This window comes from Chamaea fasciata, unplaced genomic scaffold, assembly GCF_029207755.1.
Source record: "Chamaea fasciata isolate MVZ Bird 193981 ecotype frontalis unplaced genomic scaffold, bChaFas1.0.hap1 SCAF_21, whole genome shotgun sequence".
Taxonomy (NCBI): Eukaryota; Metazoa; Chordata; class Aves; order Passeriformes; family Sylviidae; genus Chamaea; species Chamaea fasciata.
The window spans coordinates 6,186,880-6,204,737 of record NW_027094106.1 but is presented as its reverse complement, the minus strand read 5'-3'; the positions used below and the strand labels follow the sequence as shown (position 1 = coordinate 6,204,737).

General features: G+C 46.9%; 1 protein-coding gene across 1 annotated transcript in view; it reads left to right on the top strand.

The window, feature by feature from the left end:
- The window catches only part of SLC43A2 (solute carrier family 43 member 2), a 31,487-nt gene extending 13,951 nt beyond the window's left edge, over window positions 1-17,536 (top strand). Inside the window, exons 6-14 of the mRNA XM_066201708.1 lie at window positions 2,642-2,734; window positions 3,363-3,496; window positions 3,899-4,101; window positions 4,768-4,911; window positions 8,307-8,445; window positions 8,883-9,015; window positions 9,871-9,944; window positions 11,605-11,728; window positions 12,570-17,536. Of these exons, the coding sequence (XP_066057805.1) occupies window positions 2,642-2,734; window positions 3,363-3,496; window positions 3,899-4,101; window positions 4,768-4,911; window positions 8,307-8,445; window positions 8,883-9,015; window positions 9,871-9,944; window positions 11,605-11,728; window positions 12,570-12,731 (1,206 nt within the window). The 3' untranslated portion in view covers window positions 12,732-17,536. The remainder of the gene's footprint in view (window positions 1-2,641; window positions 2,735-3,362; window positions 3,497-3,898; window positions 4,102-4,767; window positions 4,912-8,306; window positions 8,446-8,882; window positions 9,016-9,870; window positions 9,945-11,604; window positions 11,729-12,569) is intronic.
- Window positions 17,537-17,858: the final 322 nt, after the last annotated feature.

Here is a 17,858-nt window from a genome sequence, read left to right as displayed (position 1 = left end):
AGAAAAACAAGGCTTACTTGCTCCGTGGCTTGTGTTTTTTGTTGGGTGTTTGGTTTTTTTTTTCCCCCCCTCCTCTCTGTGGTTCATTTTTTCCAATGCTTGCTACTATAAAGACAGCATGAAAAATGACTTGGTAAATATTGCGTGTTATTTTTGTAGCTGGTCTTTAGATGAGACCTGCACAGGCACTGCCAGTGCTGGCACTGAGTCTGAGAGGTTTTCTGCTCTTGAAGGGAATTCTCCCTCTTCATCTCCCCTCTGCCCCTCTCTTCCTTCCAAGTGCTCAGTGTTTGCAGTTTCTGCTTTGATTGGGCTGGATAAGGCATTAAATCTCTTCTGCCCAATTTTTTAATCTAGCTCCTTTCTCGGTGCCAAATTGGATTTGAGGAAATCTTAAGCCTTTCTAGGACTTCTGTCCCAATCAAGGCAGAAGCAGCCTTGGCTTCTTCTGCTCGTGGCTGCCTGTTGTGTGTCTCCAGTAGCCCTCAGAGCAGGAGGATACACCTGGAAGTTCTTGCCTGCTGTATGAGAAAGGATTTTGTGGACTCTGGATCTCCGGGGAAAACCAGCCCGAGCCAAGAAGCAGCTGTGTTTGTGCAGCTCTTGCCCTGCCCTGAGCTCCCCCAGCAGGAGCAGCAGTTTTGTTGTAATTTCTGGACATTATTTTAAGGTTTGGGGTGTTTGTGACGAACCAAATACCCGTCCTGGTGACAGCGACCAGCCCGCTTTGCAACCCTCAGATATTCCACTCGGCAGATGCAGCTCTTTCTGGGAGTGTGTAAAAATTCAGGCCAAGTGCTTCCAAGAGGAGATTTTTTTTTTTTTTTCAGCGCCTGGTAACAGACCTTTGGATCCTTGAGCCGTTTCCTGTCTGCAGCTCCCGGGAGCAGCCTGCTGGCAGCTCTCCCGCATGCGGGGATCGATGGGTGTGGGGATGCTCCGCAGAGCAGCGCAGCCTCTCCTGCCTCCTCCTCCTCCTCTGGGGTTCACGGGCAGCATCAGGCTCAGCACATCCTTGCCGCTGCTCCCCAGCCCCGGGGTTATCTGAGGACCTGGAGGCTGCAGTGCATAGGAAGCTCTGCAGTGAGGCCGCGGGGATGGTAAACAGCCAGATGGGTCCCGGAGTGCTCCTGCACAGGAATACTTGCCTTGTAAACACGCCGTGACACAAGCCAGATTTGCTTGCCTTATATGCTGCTCCTGGGAAAGATGGGTTTGTTTTTCAGCCCTGTGCAAGGGGAGTGTGATGGCAGCATTTGCTTGCTCTGATATTCTCGGAATCGTTTTTTTGTTCAGCAGCCTCTTTGCACAGAGGAAGGGCTGCTTGTGCTTCCAGTCCTAGAAGGCATCTGCAGTGTCCTGCTTTGAGGCCCTCTGAGGCTGACGTGGTAGTGATGCTCAACTGGATTTGGGGAGTAAGTGACCCAAAAAAAAAAAAGGAGGTGGGAGGGAAATCAGCCAGGCTGCAGCAGAATCTCTGCCCGTTGACCAGCTTCAGGAGGTATCAGCCCAGCTCTCCACAGCCTGACAACTTCAGTGCTTCTCCCTGTAATTTCCAGTTTCCAGGCCAGCATTAGTGAGTGATGGAAACTTGTTCACTTCTGGTTGTTTAGGAAAACAGGGAGTTCTTCCTTTCCCAGGAGAGTAGGAAGGTCTCCCGGTTGTGTCTGCCTTTGGTTCTTGAGTGGAAGCAGGGGCTAGTGAGCCATCCTGGGAGTGATTTTTGCTGTTCAGGTGGCAGAAGTGGTTGCTGCTGTCTGTCCTTAGTGAGAGCTTTGCTTTCCCAACAGATCCTTGCAGAACCAGCCTGGTCTGCTCTCAGCAGTGCCAGCACACCTGAAGGGAGCCCAGGCACTGAAGTGGGGTGGGTGGCAGGGGTAGCAATGTCAGGTGTTGCTTGCTGCAGAGCTCAGTAGCTGTGCTGAGCAGTAAATCCTCGGATATCTGGTGTTTGTGATTCCTTCCCTGCTCCTAGCTCTAGGATAGTGTGCTGAGGCATCTGAGCCATCCCAGTGATGCAGAAATGATCAGCAGAGAGAGTCTGCTGCCACAGAAGAAGCCCTGGAGATGGCTAGAAATGGAAACAACGGCACCGTTTGTGCTTGTCTCTGTTCCTTCTTGTTACAGCAGGAACTTTCTGGTCTGCTGCGGAGGATTTGGGTGCTGACCCAAGGTGCATAAACAAAGCTGGCAGTTCAAGGTGTTGCAGGGTGTGTTAAAGACTGTATCGTGTGTCTAACAACCCTTGACAAAAAGGTGATAAACAGAGATATTTGGCACATGTTTGTGGGAGAGGAAACGTGGTGGCTACAGGTTTGGGGTAAGGAACTCCTAAAGAAAGCACGAGAGCTGGAGCAAATGCTCCTGTGCTGAAGTTGAATGATGCAAAATATGCCGTCAGTCTGGAAAGAAGCAGCGTCAGTAAGCTCATAAATCTTGGAATGCAGACATTCCCTGTCTCTGGAGACACCAGTGCAACCTGCAGAGTAATATCTTGAAGAGCTAAGTCATGCCTAAATAAAACTGGCTGCTTCACATTCTGGTATCCAGGAGAATTAATCCTAAATGCCAATATCTTCTCGAGAAAGCCTCGTTCCCTTGGCAGCAACCTGTTTCAACTGCTTTTTCTCTCTCTCCCCAGCTGCCCAACATGTTTGGTGACCTTCGTTCCACGTTCATTGCTCTGATGATTGGCTCCTATGCTTCCTCTGCTGTGACTTTTCCAGGAATCAAGGTGAGGCTTTGGGATCAAGGCTCGTGACTGGTATTGTTCTGTGTCTTGCCTCATTTAGCAATAATGTGGCAAGAAAGAGGGACTATTTGCTAAAGCACTTTTTTAGGGATGTGCATTTGCAAGATTCGGTTCCTGTCTGTATTAGAGACTTCCCAAGTGACCACCTCAAGAATGCAGCAGATAGAAAATTGTAGAAGTGAAAAACTAAAGATTTTTTTTTTAGAAAAGGTTGCATTGTTAATCTCTAAGTTTTATATATATATAAAATTTTAAAATACATGTAAGTATATTTTTAATCTGTGTGATTATCACCAGTGCTTGGGTTTGAACATTATTTATTGCAGGCAAATGGCACTGAAAGGACAAGAGATGGTCACCTGGACTGCCTGGATGGATCACCTGGTTCTGAACCAGGGATGTTTCATTGCAGTCTCAGGTGTGCAGGGAAATGCCTGCTGGCTTTCCAAGCAAGTCCTTGTCACAAAGTTGTTTTTTGTTACCACTTGAGTTTAACCCATTTTAAGTGGATCATGATGTTCTTTCTCCGTTCCTCTCAGACCTCTTTGCAAGAATATTGAAGCATCTTTCTGCTCCTGTAGCCAAAACCCTATTCCCTTGTGATTCCCAGGTTATATATGACTTTGGGGTCTCCTTCATCCTTATTCTGCTTGTCTGGGCAAGCTGTGCAGGACTCGTTTTCCTCAACTGCTTCTTCAACTGGCCCCTGGAGCCTTTCCCAGGACCAGAAGACATGGACTACTCGTAAGTCTCCAGGGCTAATCCCATTCCTAATCCTCTAGGAAGAGCTGGCACAAAGAATTTAGAGGAGCAGACAGGGAACCCCTTGCATGTTGTTTATTGCTGCCACCTCTTAGGCTGAGGAGTTCTGCCTGCCACTAGCATGTGAAAAGTGGAACTTCCCAAACTGTGGGAATTAGGAAGGAAAAACGATCTGTTCCTGGTCAGAAGTATTTTTATATTGATTTATGCCGAGTTGGCCCAGGGAGAGTATCTCAGTGTGCTCTGGATTGAAACCATTTGTGGGTCTGTAATGGAAACCAGTGCCTTAAATCCACAAACAGCCTTTCTGACTCCTGCAAACGCTGCTGCCTCTGACTCCTCACCTCCTGTGTTGCAGCTCTCATGCTCTTTGCTACCCAACAGGGTGAAAATAAAGTTCAGCTGGCTGGGATTTGACCACAAAATCACTGGGAAGCAGTTCTACAAGCAAGTGACGACCGTGGGGCGCCGGCTCAGCGTGGGGAGCTCCATGAAGGGCCCCAAGGAGCCGGCAGCTCTGCAGGAGAACAACAAACTCTGTCTGTCTACAGTGGACCTGGAAGTGAAGTGCCAGCCTGACAGTGCAGGTGTGGTTCTGTGGGTGCCCCAGGGTGCTGGCACAGGCCTGTTGGCCTCCCTGCACTGCTCCAGATCTGTTTGGAAGGGAGCAGTATGTGATCCAGGTGCTGCCAGGGCCTCGTGCCAGCCTCCAGGGCTGGAACACAAGTTATATAAGGAATCCTGTCCTTGTGTCCTTCTCTGAGTACAAATGGTGTGGCCAGTGGTGGGGACAACACGTGGGAGCTGGTGTGGCTGCAGAGGGACAGGGCAGGTGGTCACTGCTGGCTCTTAGGTGGGTTCTTGCCATCATGACCAAGCCTTCTTTACTCAGGGGCATCATAGAATGAGTTGGCTTGGAAGGGACCTTAAAGATCATTTCATTCCACCCCTTTCACCAGAGCACTTTGCCCAAAGCCCTGTCCAACCTGGCCTTGATGGTGAAAGCAAATGGTTTGAGGCTTCTTTTTGTCCTAATCCACTGAATCGGGAGCCTCCTTTCCTGCTTCCTTGCCCCTGGCCAAACTGCAGGCATCTGCTGCTGTTGGTTATGGGAGTTTGTCAGGTACCAGGTGAGCTCCTTGGAGCTGCCACTGGCACCTGTAGCCTGGAGAGGACCTACTAGGCCAGAGGCAAAATTGTAAATGTTTGCCAGGGTGTACTGCCTTCTTCAGAGCGTGTTATTCCTTCTGCAGCTACTCCCTCCTTCATGAAGAGTGTCTTCAGTCCCATCCTGCTGCTCAGCCTTATCACCATGTGTGTCACTCAGCTGAGGCTCATCTTCTACATGGGAGCCATGAACACCATCCTTGAGTTCCTGTCTGGAGATGAAAATCAAGGTAGGGGAACCTCTGAAGGCCTTTACCTGCTTCCCTGGGGCTGGGGGCTGACCCAGACTTGGTCAGTGAAGGCAGAGCAGCTGATTACTCAGCAGATACCCTGTACAGGGCAGTCCATGGTGTCCAAGTGCACTGACAGCTGCTGGGAGGGTCCAGGGAAGGGCTGGAACCGGCCCAGCACAGAGGGGCAGCGAGGTAGACTCTTGAATGTCAAGTTAATTTTAGCCCCCTGTCTGTCAAATACTACCCCGTTATTTCCCCACGTAAGCTGTTGCAAGTAACCTCTGGGGGTGGACTCTGATAATTGTTATTTTAACTGGAAAACCTATTTCATCAGGTATTTGCTTAACTTATCCCAAGCAAGCCGAGAATGCAGAGCAGCTGATTCTCATGAGTAATGGTTGGACTCGGTGCCTCAGCCCAGCACCCGGGGGTGGGAGAAGGGAAGTCAGAGCTGAATTTTTGTGCAGCTTGGTGGGTGCTAGGGGTGCTCCCTGTACTGGAATCTCGGCATTTATAGTTCTGATGAAGTTCATGGAGCAGACAGGAAAGAGTACATTAGTTTACTATTGAAAATACCCAGGATTGCAAAACAGGACTTAGCCTTTTTTTTTTTTTTTTTTTTTTTTTTTTGGTTTTGTTTTTGTCCTTTGTAGTAAGATCCAGTTTAAACTTGTTAAATCTGGATTGCATGAAGCTGATAAATCAAGAGGCACTCCTCTGAAAACAGGAGTGAGCTCTGGGGGAGGGAAGGAAACTCAGGAAACTCCAAGTGCCCTGGCATTCCCTGAATTGCTTTGTTTCTTGAGCCTCTGACAAGCCTGCAGCATTTAGCTCTTTATCTCCTGGCTCAGGAACCAGCTTAGACATTAAACAGCAAAAAAGGACAAACTTCACACTGCCTACCTTTCCCAACACTGCTTACTTTATAACTCTTGACACTGCTTTATTCAAAATTATTGTTATTTTTACCCTGGCTTACTGTACTAATTTAATTTTCATTTCTTTCCCACTCCTCCCCTCCTTGGAATTTCAGAATTAATATTAACTACAGAAGCTGCCAATTCTGCTTAGGTCAAGCTCCTTGCTAGAAACAGGGATTGTGCCCCTTGAGCATACTGCAATTTTTCTGTGCCACCTTTAAGATTTCTTCCTATTTTTTTTTTCCTTCCTCCCCCTGAATGTAGCCTGGGCTCATTGCAGTGCAGTCGCTGTCTTGGTGTTTCCATGGCATCAGCAAAACAGTGTTATTGTCTGGTCTCAGCAGTGTCAGGCTCTGCTGCAAGAGCAGTTCCAAGGCACGTGCAGCTCTCTAGAAATGTAATCTGTGTGTGCATCAGGAGAGGATGGGATGCTGCTCCCTCGCATTCCTCGTTCTTCCTGCGTTTGTTCTCTTTGGTGGGATTTGCTCAGAGAGCTCCCTCCACCTGCAGCTGCCCCTTGGGAGCGCTGAGTGAAGGAAGAGGAGGGCTGAGTCAAACCCTGCAAGTGTTGTGGTCAAAGAAAAGTTAAATATGCCCGGGAGCAGAACAGGAGAGAAGGATGTGAGGAAAATAGATAACTAGTGAAGTTTTTGATTGCAGTGAGGCACAACATCCTTGACAGTTCTTTCTGTTCAGGTTGTGGTGACTTAGACCTGTCAGGAAACCAAAAGGTGGAGAGAGCATTCAAATCAGTGGCTGCTTATCTGCTGCTCCCCCTCAAAAGATGAGGAAGAAGCTGAAGGGTTCATTCTGTAAATGGCTGTGTAGTTGTGTTGCAGGAAGGCAGGGGAGAGTAGACCTGTTATGCCTAGAACCTGAAATTTGTCTGTATCTTTCATAAATTGTCACCTTGCTCTCAAATGTGGTAATACTGAAAGACCTTGGGGAGAATCAGGGCTGGAAAACTCAGCTGTGTGAGGTTCGTGCTCAGGGTAGTTTTGAGGGAAAATCATCTAGAACAGGGAAGGTAAAGGCTTGTGCCCATGTGTTCTTCATTTGCTAGGTATTCCTGCTTTTTCTCCTTGGGAAAGAATGATTTTTAAGATGACAGATAAGCTGAGGGGGCCCTGTTTTGTAGCAGCTACTGTCTTTCCTCCCCTTCTCTTGCTGACCCCATAAATTTCACTCCCTAATTCAAGCTGGCCTCTGCCCTTGCTGTTTAGAGCCTAAGATTAAGTGTTCAGGGTAGCATAAAGAGGCAAAACATGACAGCGTGGCTTGCTTCTTACCCTCTATTAAAAAATAACCAGACACCAGTAAATCAGCTCCTGCAGCGCTCATAGAGAGTGATGCCACCTGTTTCTCTTGGCTGCAGCAGTTGCTATAATGAGAGGGGATGTGGGGTCGCCTCAGGGCTTGCCTTTGTGGGAGGAACGGGGCCATGAATGTGAGTTTGGAGGTTGGAAGTTCCTCTCAGCTCCTTTGCCAGCAGCTGGAGCCAGGAAAAGATCACCAGGTGCCATGCTTGGGCACAGCAGAGCAGCCCTGCTGGGCTTTGCTGCAACTGCCTAGGGGAGAGAGGCTTGTTGGAAACTCTATTACCAAGTGGGTTTTGGTGGAAATCCTGGCTGAACTGCTTTGGCTAGACTTAAAAACGGGAGGGACAAATTAAAATTTGAGCTGTTCTGCTTACAGGGCTCTAACTTGTGCTCTGTGCTGAGATGGGCAGTTTCAGAACTACATCCTTATTTCGGAGCTGTGGCACACCATGACTCACCAGCCCTTCTGCGTGGTGCCTCAGTCATCACGTGGGCTGCCGAGAGGAAGTGGAAAAAAGCCTTGTAGGGTAGGGGAACTGCTCAGTAACAGGAGGAGACAATTTCTTCTGAGTCCGCTGGCATCAGCTTTCCCTTAGCAAGCCATGGAGACACTTCTTTCATCGTTAGCACGGAATTTTCATCACTTTGACCTTTCTAACAATTGCTCCATAAATGCTGTGATTTTTTGATGTTAGCCTCCTGTCTCTTTTCTTCCAAACTTGTCCATTCAACACAAACTGGGTTAGTCCTCACCTTCCCAGCCTGATTGTCCTCACTGGAGCATCCCAGCTGGAGAAGCTGTAGCTGCAGCTCCCGGCAAGGCAGGAGAGGAGATGACTAAAGCAGGTCTGGCTGTGCAGCACACAAAGCTTATAAAAGCTTTTCCTGCCAGTCCTGCCCAGAATAAACCTCACTGGCACTAAGTGGGTGCCGTGTCCCCATTTTTGGAGCCCTACATGCTGCTGCCCAGAGAATTCCAGTGCAGGATCAGAATGGCTGCAGGAAGTGTGCCCAGTATGTCCATTCTGTTTGGAATGTTGATGAATGACCGGGCTTTTAATAAGAGAGGTGATCATTGGGAAGGTTTTTGTCATATTTTTTTCTATCGCTTGGACTGAAAACTATTTTTAATTTTTTTTTTTTTCCCCTGCAGTGGCTCTCTACACTTCCATTTTTGGGGTCCTGCAGCTGCTGTGCCTGCTTACAGCGCCTGTGATCGGGTGCATCATGGACTGGAAAATGAAAGAGTGTGATGATGGCCCAGAAGAGAATGAGGAGAACAACGCTGAGCAGTGCGTAGCGTGCGCCACACGGGACATGCAGCCACCTGGCAGGCCCCCCCTGCTCTGCCTTGTGTGTTGTGGGATGAAGGACTGGAAAGAATATTGGCTCTTCAGTATAGAAAAGAAAGCCTGAAGGAAGACTTGATAATTGCAGAGGAAAGGAGCAGACTATCTTCCATGTCCTCTAAGATCAGTCAAGAAGAGCAAATTTAAGTTGTAGCAGGAGAGGCTCAGACTTCCCTCCTAGCCTAAGAGGAAGAGTAACAGCACTGAAATAATTACCCAGATGTTCCTCAGCTTCCACTGGTGGAGATCCCAGCACCTCCATAGGCAGATCTGTAGCCAGACTGGTGTAGATAGAGTTGGTGTGATGTGTGGAGAATCTTGCTGTGAGTTCCAGCAGCTGTGGAAGTGTGTTTGTAACACAGATTTTGCTGTCCTTCCAGAGGTGACAAGAAAAAGAAAAAGCGTGACCGCCAGATCCAGAAAATCACCAACGCCACCAATGCCTTTGTATTCACCAACTTCCTGCTGGTTGGATTTGGGATCACCTGTCTTATTCCTAACCTACCCTTGCAGGTGAGTAGGTGAAATGGGTGGGGGGCTGGCAGAATGACAGGACAGGGCCAGGAGAAGCTGCTGGTGGTGGGAGGAGGGCTGGGACTGGCATTGCTGGGGAAACTTCCATCCTACTTTGGAGGCCCCACTTTTAGAGCTGAAAGAAATAACACTGTGCAGTTTAGATCTCTTGGGGAAACCTGAACAAGCAGCTGTAGTTAAAATGCCAGTCGATTCAGAATTTACTGGCCTGTGTGACAACAAATTCTTGCCCACCAAGATCCTCTCAGCAGTGCCTGTGCATTTAAACTGGGCTTGATTTAAGCTGCTGAAGGTTGGAAAAACTTACTGTAAGAAGCATAACACAGTGATGTGTACAGCAGGTTATTCCTGCGTCAAATGCTGTGCCCAGTGGTACCTGTGGGATTATAAACCTGTTAAAATATTTATTCTGTGGCACCACTTATTTTTGGCAGAGGAGTTTAGTGATTTTATGCTATACTTAAGCACGCCTTGATGATGTAGGCAAACAGCTGCAGTTTGCTCTTACTTGCATGTTGTCTGCAATAACTTGCGGAAAATTAACTGAATTGGTGGCCATGGAAAAGCATTGTGATCCTGGCCATGGGTTGCTGGGGACACGTCCTTGCAGCAGTGCCACCTACAAATGAGAGAGGTCTTGTGTGTGTGCAGAGTAAGAAAAAGCGATGCCTGGAGACAAGTACAGATTTCTTCCCTCGTGCTGATATTTCAGGTTTTTGGGTCTGGGTTTCCCAATCCTACCTCAAAAGAACAACTTTTAGGAATGGCTGGCGTTGGGTCTGGCACATCTGAGTTGGTGTCAAGGATGTGACATTTTTCTGCTTCTTTTTTCAGATTCTGTCGTTCATTTTGCACACAATTGTGAGAGGATTCATCCACTCCGCTGTGGGAGGCCTCTACGCAGCTGTGTAAGTCTCTGGTTCCCTATAAAATGTGGCTGGCCTGATAAACTGGTTTGGGTTGATGGGCTGTCCAGGGGAGAGGGAGATCAGGAATGAGGTCTTCATGGTCAGAGGGGAAAAATGATGCAACTTGCTTCCTCAGTCACTTCTAGACATGCCAACAGCTGGACTGAAATCCTAGTACTTTCCTTGTTTAGCAACAGAGCCAGGCACAGCTATGTGTGGGCCTCACATGAGATTAAACTATTGACACTCAGGTTATATAGTAAAAACTCAAGGCTTTTTTTGTCTTGTAATGAGCAGATATGTGCATGTGCCCAGGTAAAACATTAACGTGCTGAAAACATCTCTGCTGCTGTCCTCTGAAGTTGACATTGGTAAAACATTGCTCAAGATACCATTAGTGATGCCTCCTCCCTTTCCCAGGACGGATCACCCATCCTGTTTCCAACTTAGCAAGTTATCAATAGCTGAATCTAAATATTCTCTTCCTCATTAAGCAATGTTTTTGGCTTTGGAAACAGACCTGTCCCTCGGTGCTGAGGGACAGAGGAACAAAGAGGAGCTGTTCTCTTTCAGGGAACTGGAGATTTGTTGAGGTGGGAAGGGAGTTCTCAAGACCAAGGTCAGCTATTGCAGGTTGTCCAGGAGTGCAACTGGCTGTGTTTTGAATGTCTCCATGGATGGAGACTCCACAGCTCCACAGAGTCTTTCTGTCAAAGGTTTAGATTGCTGTGTCTGGGGAATCCAGACTAGAAAACACATCTGCTTCAGAAATGTGTAAACTTTTTGTTCCCTAGCAGCCAAAACCAAAATATTTTTGTCTTGGGCAAGGTAAATATATGTTGCAGTACATATCACCTTACTTGTAAACTAATCCTGTTTGACCATTGCAACTCTGGAACTTCCTGGAGCTGAGGTATTTCTGCTTAGAATATGACTTTCTTGAATATTTGAAGGTTTTGATTTGCTTCTTTCTTTCCAAGTTTAGTTTAACCTGGCCCATTTTAAATACTGCTCAGTCATAGAAAGATGTTAGGTGATTGCTGAAATTTATTTTTCCATTAGTATTATCTGATACCAGCACTTGCCAGTCAACAGTGTTGTTTAGTTTGACATAGGATCAGACATGTCCTCTAAAAATGAAAACACTAACCTGTTGTGCAGGTTTCACTCACTTCCAAAGGGAGCAAATTGTTATGACCAGATGAAAATGATTGCTCAGCCACAAATGTTGTCATCTGGATAAAGAGGCCCTGCTTTTAACTTGTAAATATCAATGCTGCTCCCTGTGCAAAAGGAGCAGGAGCTGTATAAGCACTTCCACCTGCCCACAGTAGAGCTACAAAACAAAACAAAAGCTGGATTTGATATTGCGAAGGTTTAAGAGCTCAGAATGAGAATAATCTGAAGAAGAAGGCTCCAGCCTTGGCTGCAGTTCCATTCTGTTCTCGAGAGCACTGTGTACACCACAGGGCATATGCAAATACCCTATAAAAAGGGGCAGTTACCCAGTGCACAGGAGGGAGTTGTGCACATTATGTCTGTCTGGGACTGTGCTCTCACGTTGGTCTGTGTTGTTACCGGGCTGGGAATGTCATCTGACCTGGGTGATGTGAACAGTCAAGGTGACACGTAACAATGCTGTTGCTTTCTTTGTTGACAGATACCCCTCGACTCAGTTTGGCAGCTTGACAGGGCTGCAGTCGTTGATCAGTGCCCTCTTTGCCCTTCTGCAGCAGCCTCTCTTCATGGCACTGACGGGACCTTTGAAAGGAGACCCCCTCTGGGCAAGTTCTCAGTTTTCATGTGATAGCTTGGGGATTAAGATGATTTTTGGTTCATTTCTTGGGGGGAAAAATGAAAAAGATTTCTGTGCATGGACCAAGGTTAAAAACAGCTGTAATTTCATGTGTCACTCAGTCTGCTGTTACCTTGGTGCTGTCCAGGAGACCTTTCCCTGTGTGAGTAATGATTCCCTGGGCAGGAAAGCCAGTAACCCTCATGGTGTATGGAGAGGGAGGAAGGGAATGCTTCCCACTAACAGTTTATGTGGTGAGTCAGGATCTGTCAGGTTAAAATGAGTGAGTGTGAGCAGACCTCAGAATTCCGGTAAAACACTACAACACTTGAGAACTATGAGCTCCAATTACCAGTAAGTTTTGGATTGCTGATGCTAATGTCTAAAAAGCCAAATGGCTGTTGAGGGCAGGGCTAATGTGGTGTCTTGCTGAGAGTCTGGGCAGCTCAATAAAATGATGACATGGGTGGTCTTGGGGAGAATTCTGGTCTCTGGGCTACACGTGCCCATGCCTGTTGCTCTTCAGTCAGCAAGCCTGGTGTGAAACACCTGCAGCTTAAACAGCCTTGCCTGTTTTGTGGAACAAGACACCCACAGCCATAATCCAGAGCGACAAACTCTTGCAGCATTTAGCTTGTACACACAAGGTGCTCTGGGCACGGGAGTGTAAATACAAAAACAGTGGAGGATGTTGCCAGCTCACGGAGCAGGGCGTCTCCTGGTTTGCCCACAGCTGGGTGATGTGGGCTGGGCTCTGACACTGCTGCATGCGTGACTGGGTTGTTGTCTTCCCCTAACCAGCCTAATTTTGATTTGCTTTCCTCCTGCAGGTGAATGTTGGCTTGCTTGTCATGAGCCTCCTGGGTTTCTGCCTCCCGATCTACCTGGTCTGCTACAGGCGCAGGCTAGAGAGAGAAAAAAAGCAGAAGATGGAAGATGCCAAACTTTTCTTCAAAATCAATGGCACTCCCACTGAGGAAGCCTTTGTTTAAACTGGTGCTTCATGTACAACCTCCCCTGTACAAGTTCCTACCACATCTCTGGGTTCTACCTGTGGTTGTAAGCCAGGACTTTTCTCCCCTGGCTCTGCCAGTCTTTGCTCATCACTGGAGTGAGGGCTGGACATAAAGACTGAGATTTCCTCAGATATATGGCAGGAGGAGACTTCCCACTCCTTACTCCAAAACACGGGACACTTTTCCTTTTTATAAAGGCCACACAGATATTGTGTCTTAAATTAACCCCTGATCACACTCTCCATCAGCAGAGAGTTTGCATAGGCAACTGGGGAGAGAAGGAGTAGAGGGATGGGGGAAGAGGGAAGACAGACCATAATTTGAGTTTGCAAATGTAACACACTGAAGTCTGTTTTCTCCCCTTCTTCCCTCAAACTTTGCTGACATAGCCTCGGATGCAAGCTGCACTCTCCTCCCTCCCCAAGGCTTCATAACGGTCTCTCTGCTTGGTGTGTAGCTGGACCCAGTGGTTTTACTGTCTCTCCAGACATATCCCTGTTCCTGAGGCAGGGAAAGGGTTTTTATTCCTATGTGTATGAGCACAGCTTCAGTGTATTGCTAAATGTTGGCTGCTAGCACTGACAGCTCCCAAACCTTTTATCACTGCAAATGACACAGACTGTGAGCAATGGATCTGCCTTCCACACTGAAATGAAGAGCCTATAGTGGACTGCTGGTCCTAGACCAAGCCTTGAGAAGCCTGGAATTCCTCTTCTTCCCGGTTCACAAACTCACCTGTACATGTTTTAAACTGTCTGCAGTCCTGGAGCCTCTGAGATAAGAATTGGATCTTGTTTACCGATGAAGTGCTTTGAGACTTGTTGCCTTTTGCCTCTTCTTCCCCCCTGACCTGACCCTGGGAGGGGAGCAGCAATGTGTGTTCAGTAAAGTGGAGAAGCTTCTCGAAGCTGAGGGCTGGGGCTTCAGATACCTTGGTGTTCACGTGAGCTGACCTGCTGGTGAAAAGAACCAAGAGTGCAGAACACTCCTTTGTGTCTGGTAACTGGATCCTGTGGACATACTGGCAGGGTGATGTGGTGATGGCATTTTTCCTTTAGCCATAGCTTATTTACCTTTGTATGATAATGGTCATCAAGCTGCTGAACACCAGGTTACTGTGACTGACCAAAATGCTGCCACTTTGGCTGTTCTAGGAGCCTTCTACAACGTTGATGCTCTGTCTGGACAGAGCACCTGGTGACACTGATTGTACCGTGAAGCTGACTGTCAGAGCAATACATGTGGGTAAAGGTGCCCCGGGCCTGTTCACACCAGGGTGGGAATACAAAGGGAATTTTTAACCTGCTTATTTTTACAGAGGTTTTCCTTGTCTAAAGCAGACTTTTCTGCCCTTAACCTTCTTGCTGAGGTCGGTAGCTCAGGCTCTGTAGCCCTGTGTTAAGCACTGCACTGAGTGGAGCTGCTGGGAGCAGGGCTGTGCAGGGCTGAGGACGGGCTGCACTGGGCTGAGCTGGTGGCTACGGGAAGGTTGGGGCAGAAATAAAACAATTCTGGAGACCTAGTGGTGGTGTTTTACTGGGAAGCCTGGCAGGGGCCTCAGACATTCAACTCGTCTATGTCTATGCTTGGAAAAGTACAAGAAACAACACCGTGCTGCGACCTCCCTGTGAGAAATTACCTGGAAGCTGGGCGTGTTGACTCCTTCGCTGGGGGTTTGAAGGGGACAGACCCTCAGGCCGGGCAGGGATTCAGATTTCCTGAAGAGCCCGGAGCCCCGCGGGTCCCCGGCTGGTGGCGGTGCCGGCGCTCCGTGGGCCGGCAGCGCCATCTCCAGTCGCTGCTGCTGCCGCGCACCCCGTGGTACCTTGGAGTCCTTCCTCAGTCACTCCTTTCACAAGGACTCGCCGCTTGAGGATTTTACACATTTCTGATTTTTTTTTAAAATGTGTTGCCTTTATTAAATGTGTTTGTTTCAAGGCGGCCTTGCTGCCTGCTGTCAATACTGTGCTCTTCTGGAGCTTTTGTGGCTTTTGGTGATGATTTAGTGTCCTTCCCGTATTTTCTTTGAGCAATAATTAAGGCAGAGTTTTGATTAATTTTCCTCGTCACCTGTCTTGTCTCAAGTACATGTTCAGAGACACACCAGCAGTGGTACAGCTTGCTTAGACTGCCAGAGGGCTTTCTGCAGATTTCTGCATTTTTTACAGTACTTTTAAATATTTTGAGAAGAGTCCTGTTCCTCCTCAAGCTTACTTGTGATGTGACAATGACAGATTGAGTATCAGGTGCGTGAGCCTCCATCTGTAGTCTCAGTGTCCTAAAGCAGAGTTGGAAGCTGTTTTGTGTGCTAGCCCAGCATTACTTCCACCTCAGTTTCAGAGTTGAATGTGATTTCTTCCACTCTTATTTCACTTAAATGCCTGTTACAAATGTCGCAGCAAAACAGTGGAATAGAGAGTGGCAGATTTTAATGAAGTCTTAGTGGAGATGCTGCTGCCTTTTAATTTCGCTGCACATACTTCAAAGAACACACTTTTATTTCTGCCATCTACCTCCCTGCTGTAGTTCCCAGATCCTGCCCTTCATTAGGGGTATGTTCAAATCCAGTTTCATCTGATAAACTGATGAATGTGTGTGCTTAATGTCTCTGCTGATGTGCCATGGTGGTCAGAAGCTGCTGGTCAGCTGTGAGGAGTAGAGCTCGTGTCCTGGTGGATACAGAGGGAGGTTTTAGCTGTTCAGGGTTCAACAGTCAAATGGGATCATGTTCTGGGGCTGTGCAAAGTCAAACTGTGGAATTCTTTGCTGCAGAATGTAGTGGGGAACAGAAGTACTATTTTTCTAAAAAAACAAAGAGGCTGGTTAAACAATGGTCTGATGCATCCACTAACTCAGGGAGATTTAAAGTTGCTGTAAATAAGAAAGCTATGCCAAGGAAAGATACTTGTCTTCATGTTCTGTCTTGAATTGGTCAAAGCTGGAGAAAACACGCTGGGCTGAAGTGAAACACTGGTCTGATCTAATGGGGTGAAATTTATTTTGACAGCTGTGAACCAAACTTATTTCAAGAGCAGTCTCAAATTTATCTATCAAAAACCTGTACCTGCACGTGAGATGTGCAAACACTACTGATTGTAGCATAACAGCTTCAAAGCTGCAACTCCTGCAGCAGCAGGTTTGATGCTTAGGGAAATAGGATTGTGGGTTATATACATTTGGAGAGGAAAACAGCATTGCTGCTTCCCAACTGAGTGTTTCAGGACCAAGAGAATTCCTGGTGCACTCCCTGTGTGCATGAGCCACCTTGTGGGAAAAATGGGCTACCAAAGACTAGAGAGTCATAGCAGTTAGCATCAATAATGCATTTATCTGTACAACTCAAATATAGGTCAATCTGGTTTACTGCTCTCATAGTTCCTAAATTTGTAGGACTTGGGGTTTTTTATGTCCTTTGTACCTCCTTACCCTGATCCATATGGGAAGTGCAAGGAGGGTGGCCATGGGAAAGACCTCCATGGAAGCAACCCCAACTGAATGTATGGAAGCAGAAACCTGATCTGTGAGTACCTCAAAGGTGTTGCTCTGTAAAGTGATTGCACCTTCTGTAGACACTGCTCCCAGGCTCTACAGCCTCTCACATGCATTTTAATCTGCATTTGTATTAAAAAAAAAAAAAAAAAAAAAAAAGGAATTCACAGAGTGGGAAAGGGAGGGTGACAGCTTTTTGCTTTCACTAATCTGTCAAAACCCTAAGCCCTGTTGACACAGCCTTTATAGCACTAAGGCAATGACACAATGTCAGAAGTAGCAGAGAAAATCTGTGCTGTTCTGCTTAATAGGACACTTACACTATGACAGTCACTGAGTAAAGCTATATCTGGATCCTTGAGATGAAACTGGACACAGATGTCTGGGAAGAAAAAAAGGGGGCAAATCTTGCTGAGACACCAACTTAACTGCAATGATGCTACAGCAACTGAAAATGTTCAACTCCCACAGCAAAGCCTGGCCTCTTCATGCTCTGTCTGCAAAGGAAAATTGCAGGATAATGAGATTTTAACTAAGTCCGTAAATCACTAAAATATTTTCAAGTAGAAGATTTCCCTTTTGACAGGCTGAGGAATTTGGAAACTATGCTACGAAATTTAAAGCAGATACTGTAGGGTAAAAGGAATGAAATCTTTAAACTACACGTATTGCTACTTTTTTTTCCCCCTTTGATTTTTTTTTTCTGCATCTGCAGAGCTTTTTGGTATTCCCTAGACCCCAGTTTAGAAGTGCAAAGTGCTCATAATGGAAAATAGTATTACAGTAGGATTCCTGAAGGGAATGGACTGGTTTGGGGGTTTTTTAATTTAAAAAAAAAAGGCCACTTCTGATTTATAATTCACAATGTTATCTTCTCTGGAATAGCTGAAACAATGATGTGTTACATAGCTGCAGTGATCCATGTTAATTATAAAGCCCACAGGTCCTTGTTTTCCTCCATGTGCTGCCAGCCTGTCTCTGTGCAATCTGTTTTTACCAGGTGTCCTGTGCTCCACGTTGTCATCCTGCTGCTGTTTGTCACTTCCTTGTGCCTGACCCTGTGTCACCTGCTTTTTATTCTGGAGACAATCCCCTCTTTCAGAAAACCCGCTCTTTAACCTGCCAGCATTACCTCTCCTGTCTACCTTTTCCTGTCCACAGAATTTTTTGTAGCGTTTGCCGAAGTGGAATTGTAAACTCCTCGGGGCAGGCCTGTGTCATCTTCTCTCTGTGTTTGTAAGGTGATGTGCACTCTTGCAGTACTATCTCAAAATAAAGTGATAATAAGTTAATCATTAGTTTTCCTTCTGAAGGTGAATAATAAAAGCATTAGTTGCTTCCTAACGAGAGTATGGAACCATGAATGCTTTATAGGGTGGCATCTGCCAAAGGGCAGAACCCAGGTTAAATATTTCCTTGACTCTTCTCTAGGTTAGGAGCTAATAGCCACCGCCAATTAATTTTTTCTTCTCCAATTGAGTGTCATCTCTGAGAAGGAACCCCAAACCCTGTCGGTGACAGGTTGAGAATGAGATTGAGCTTGGCTGTACAGTGTGAACTTCTGTCCAATAGTGAAAAATGAAGTGTGGCCTTAGGAGGGAACACAGGTGTCAA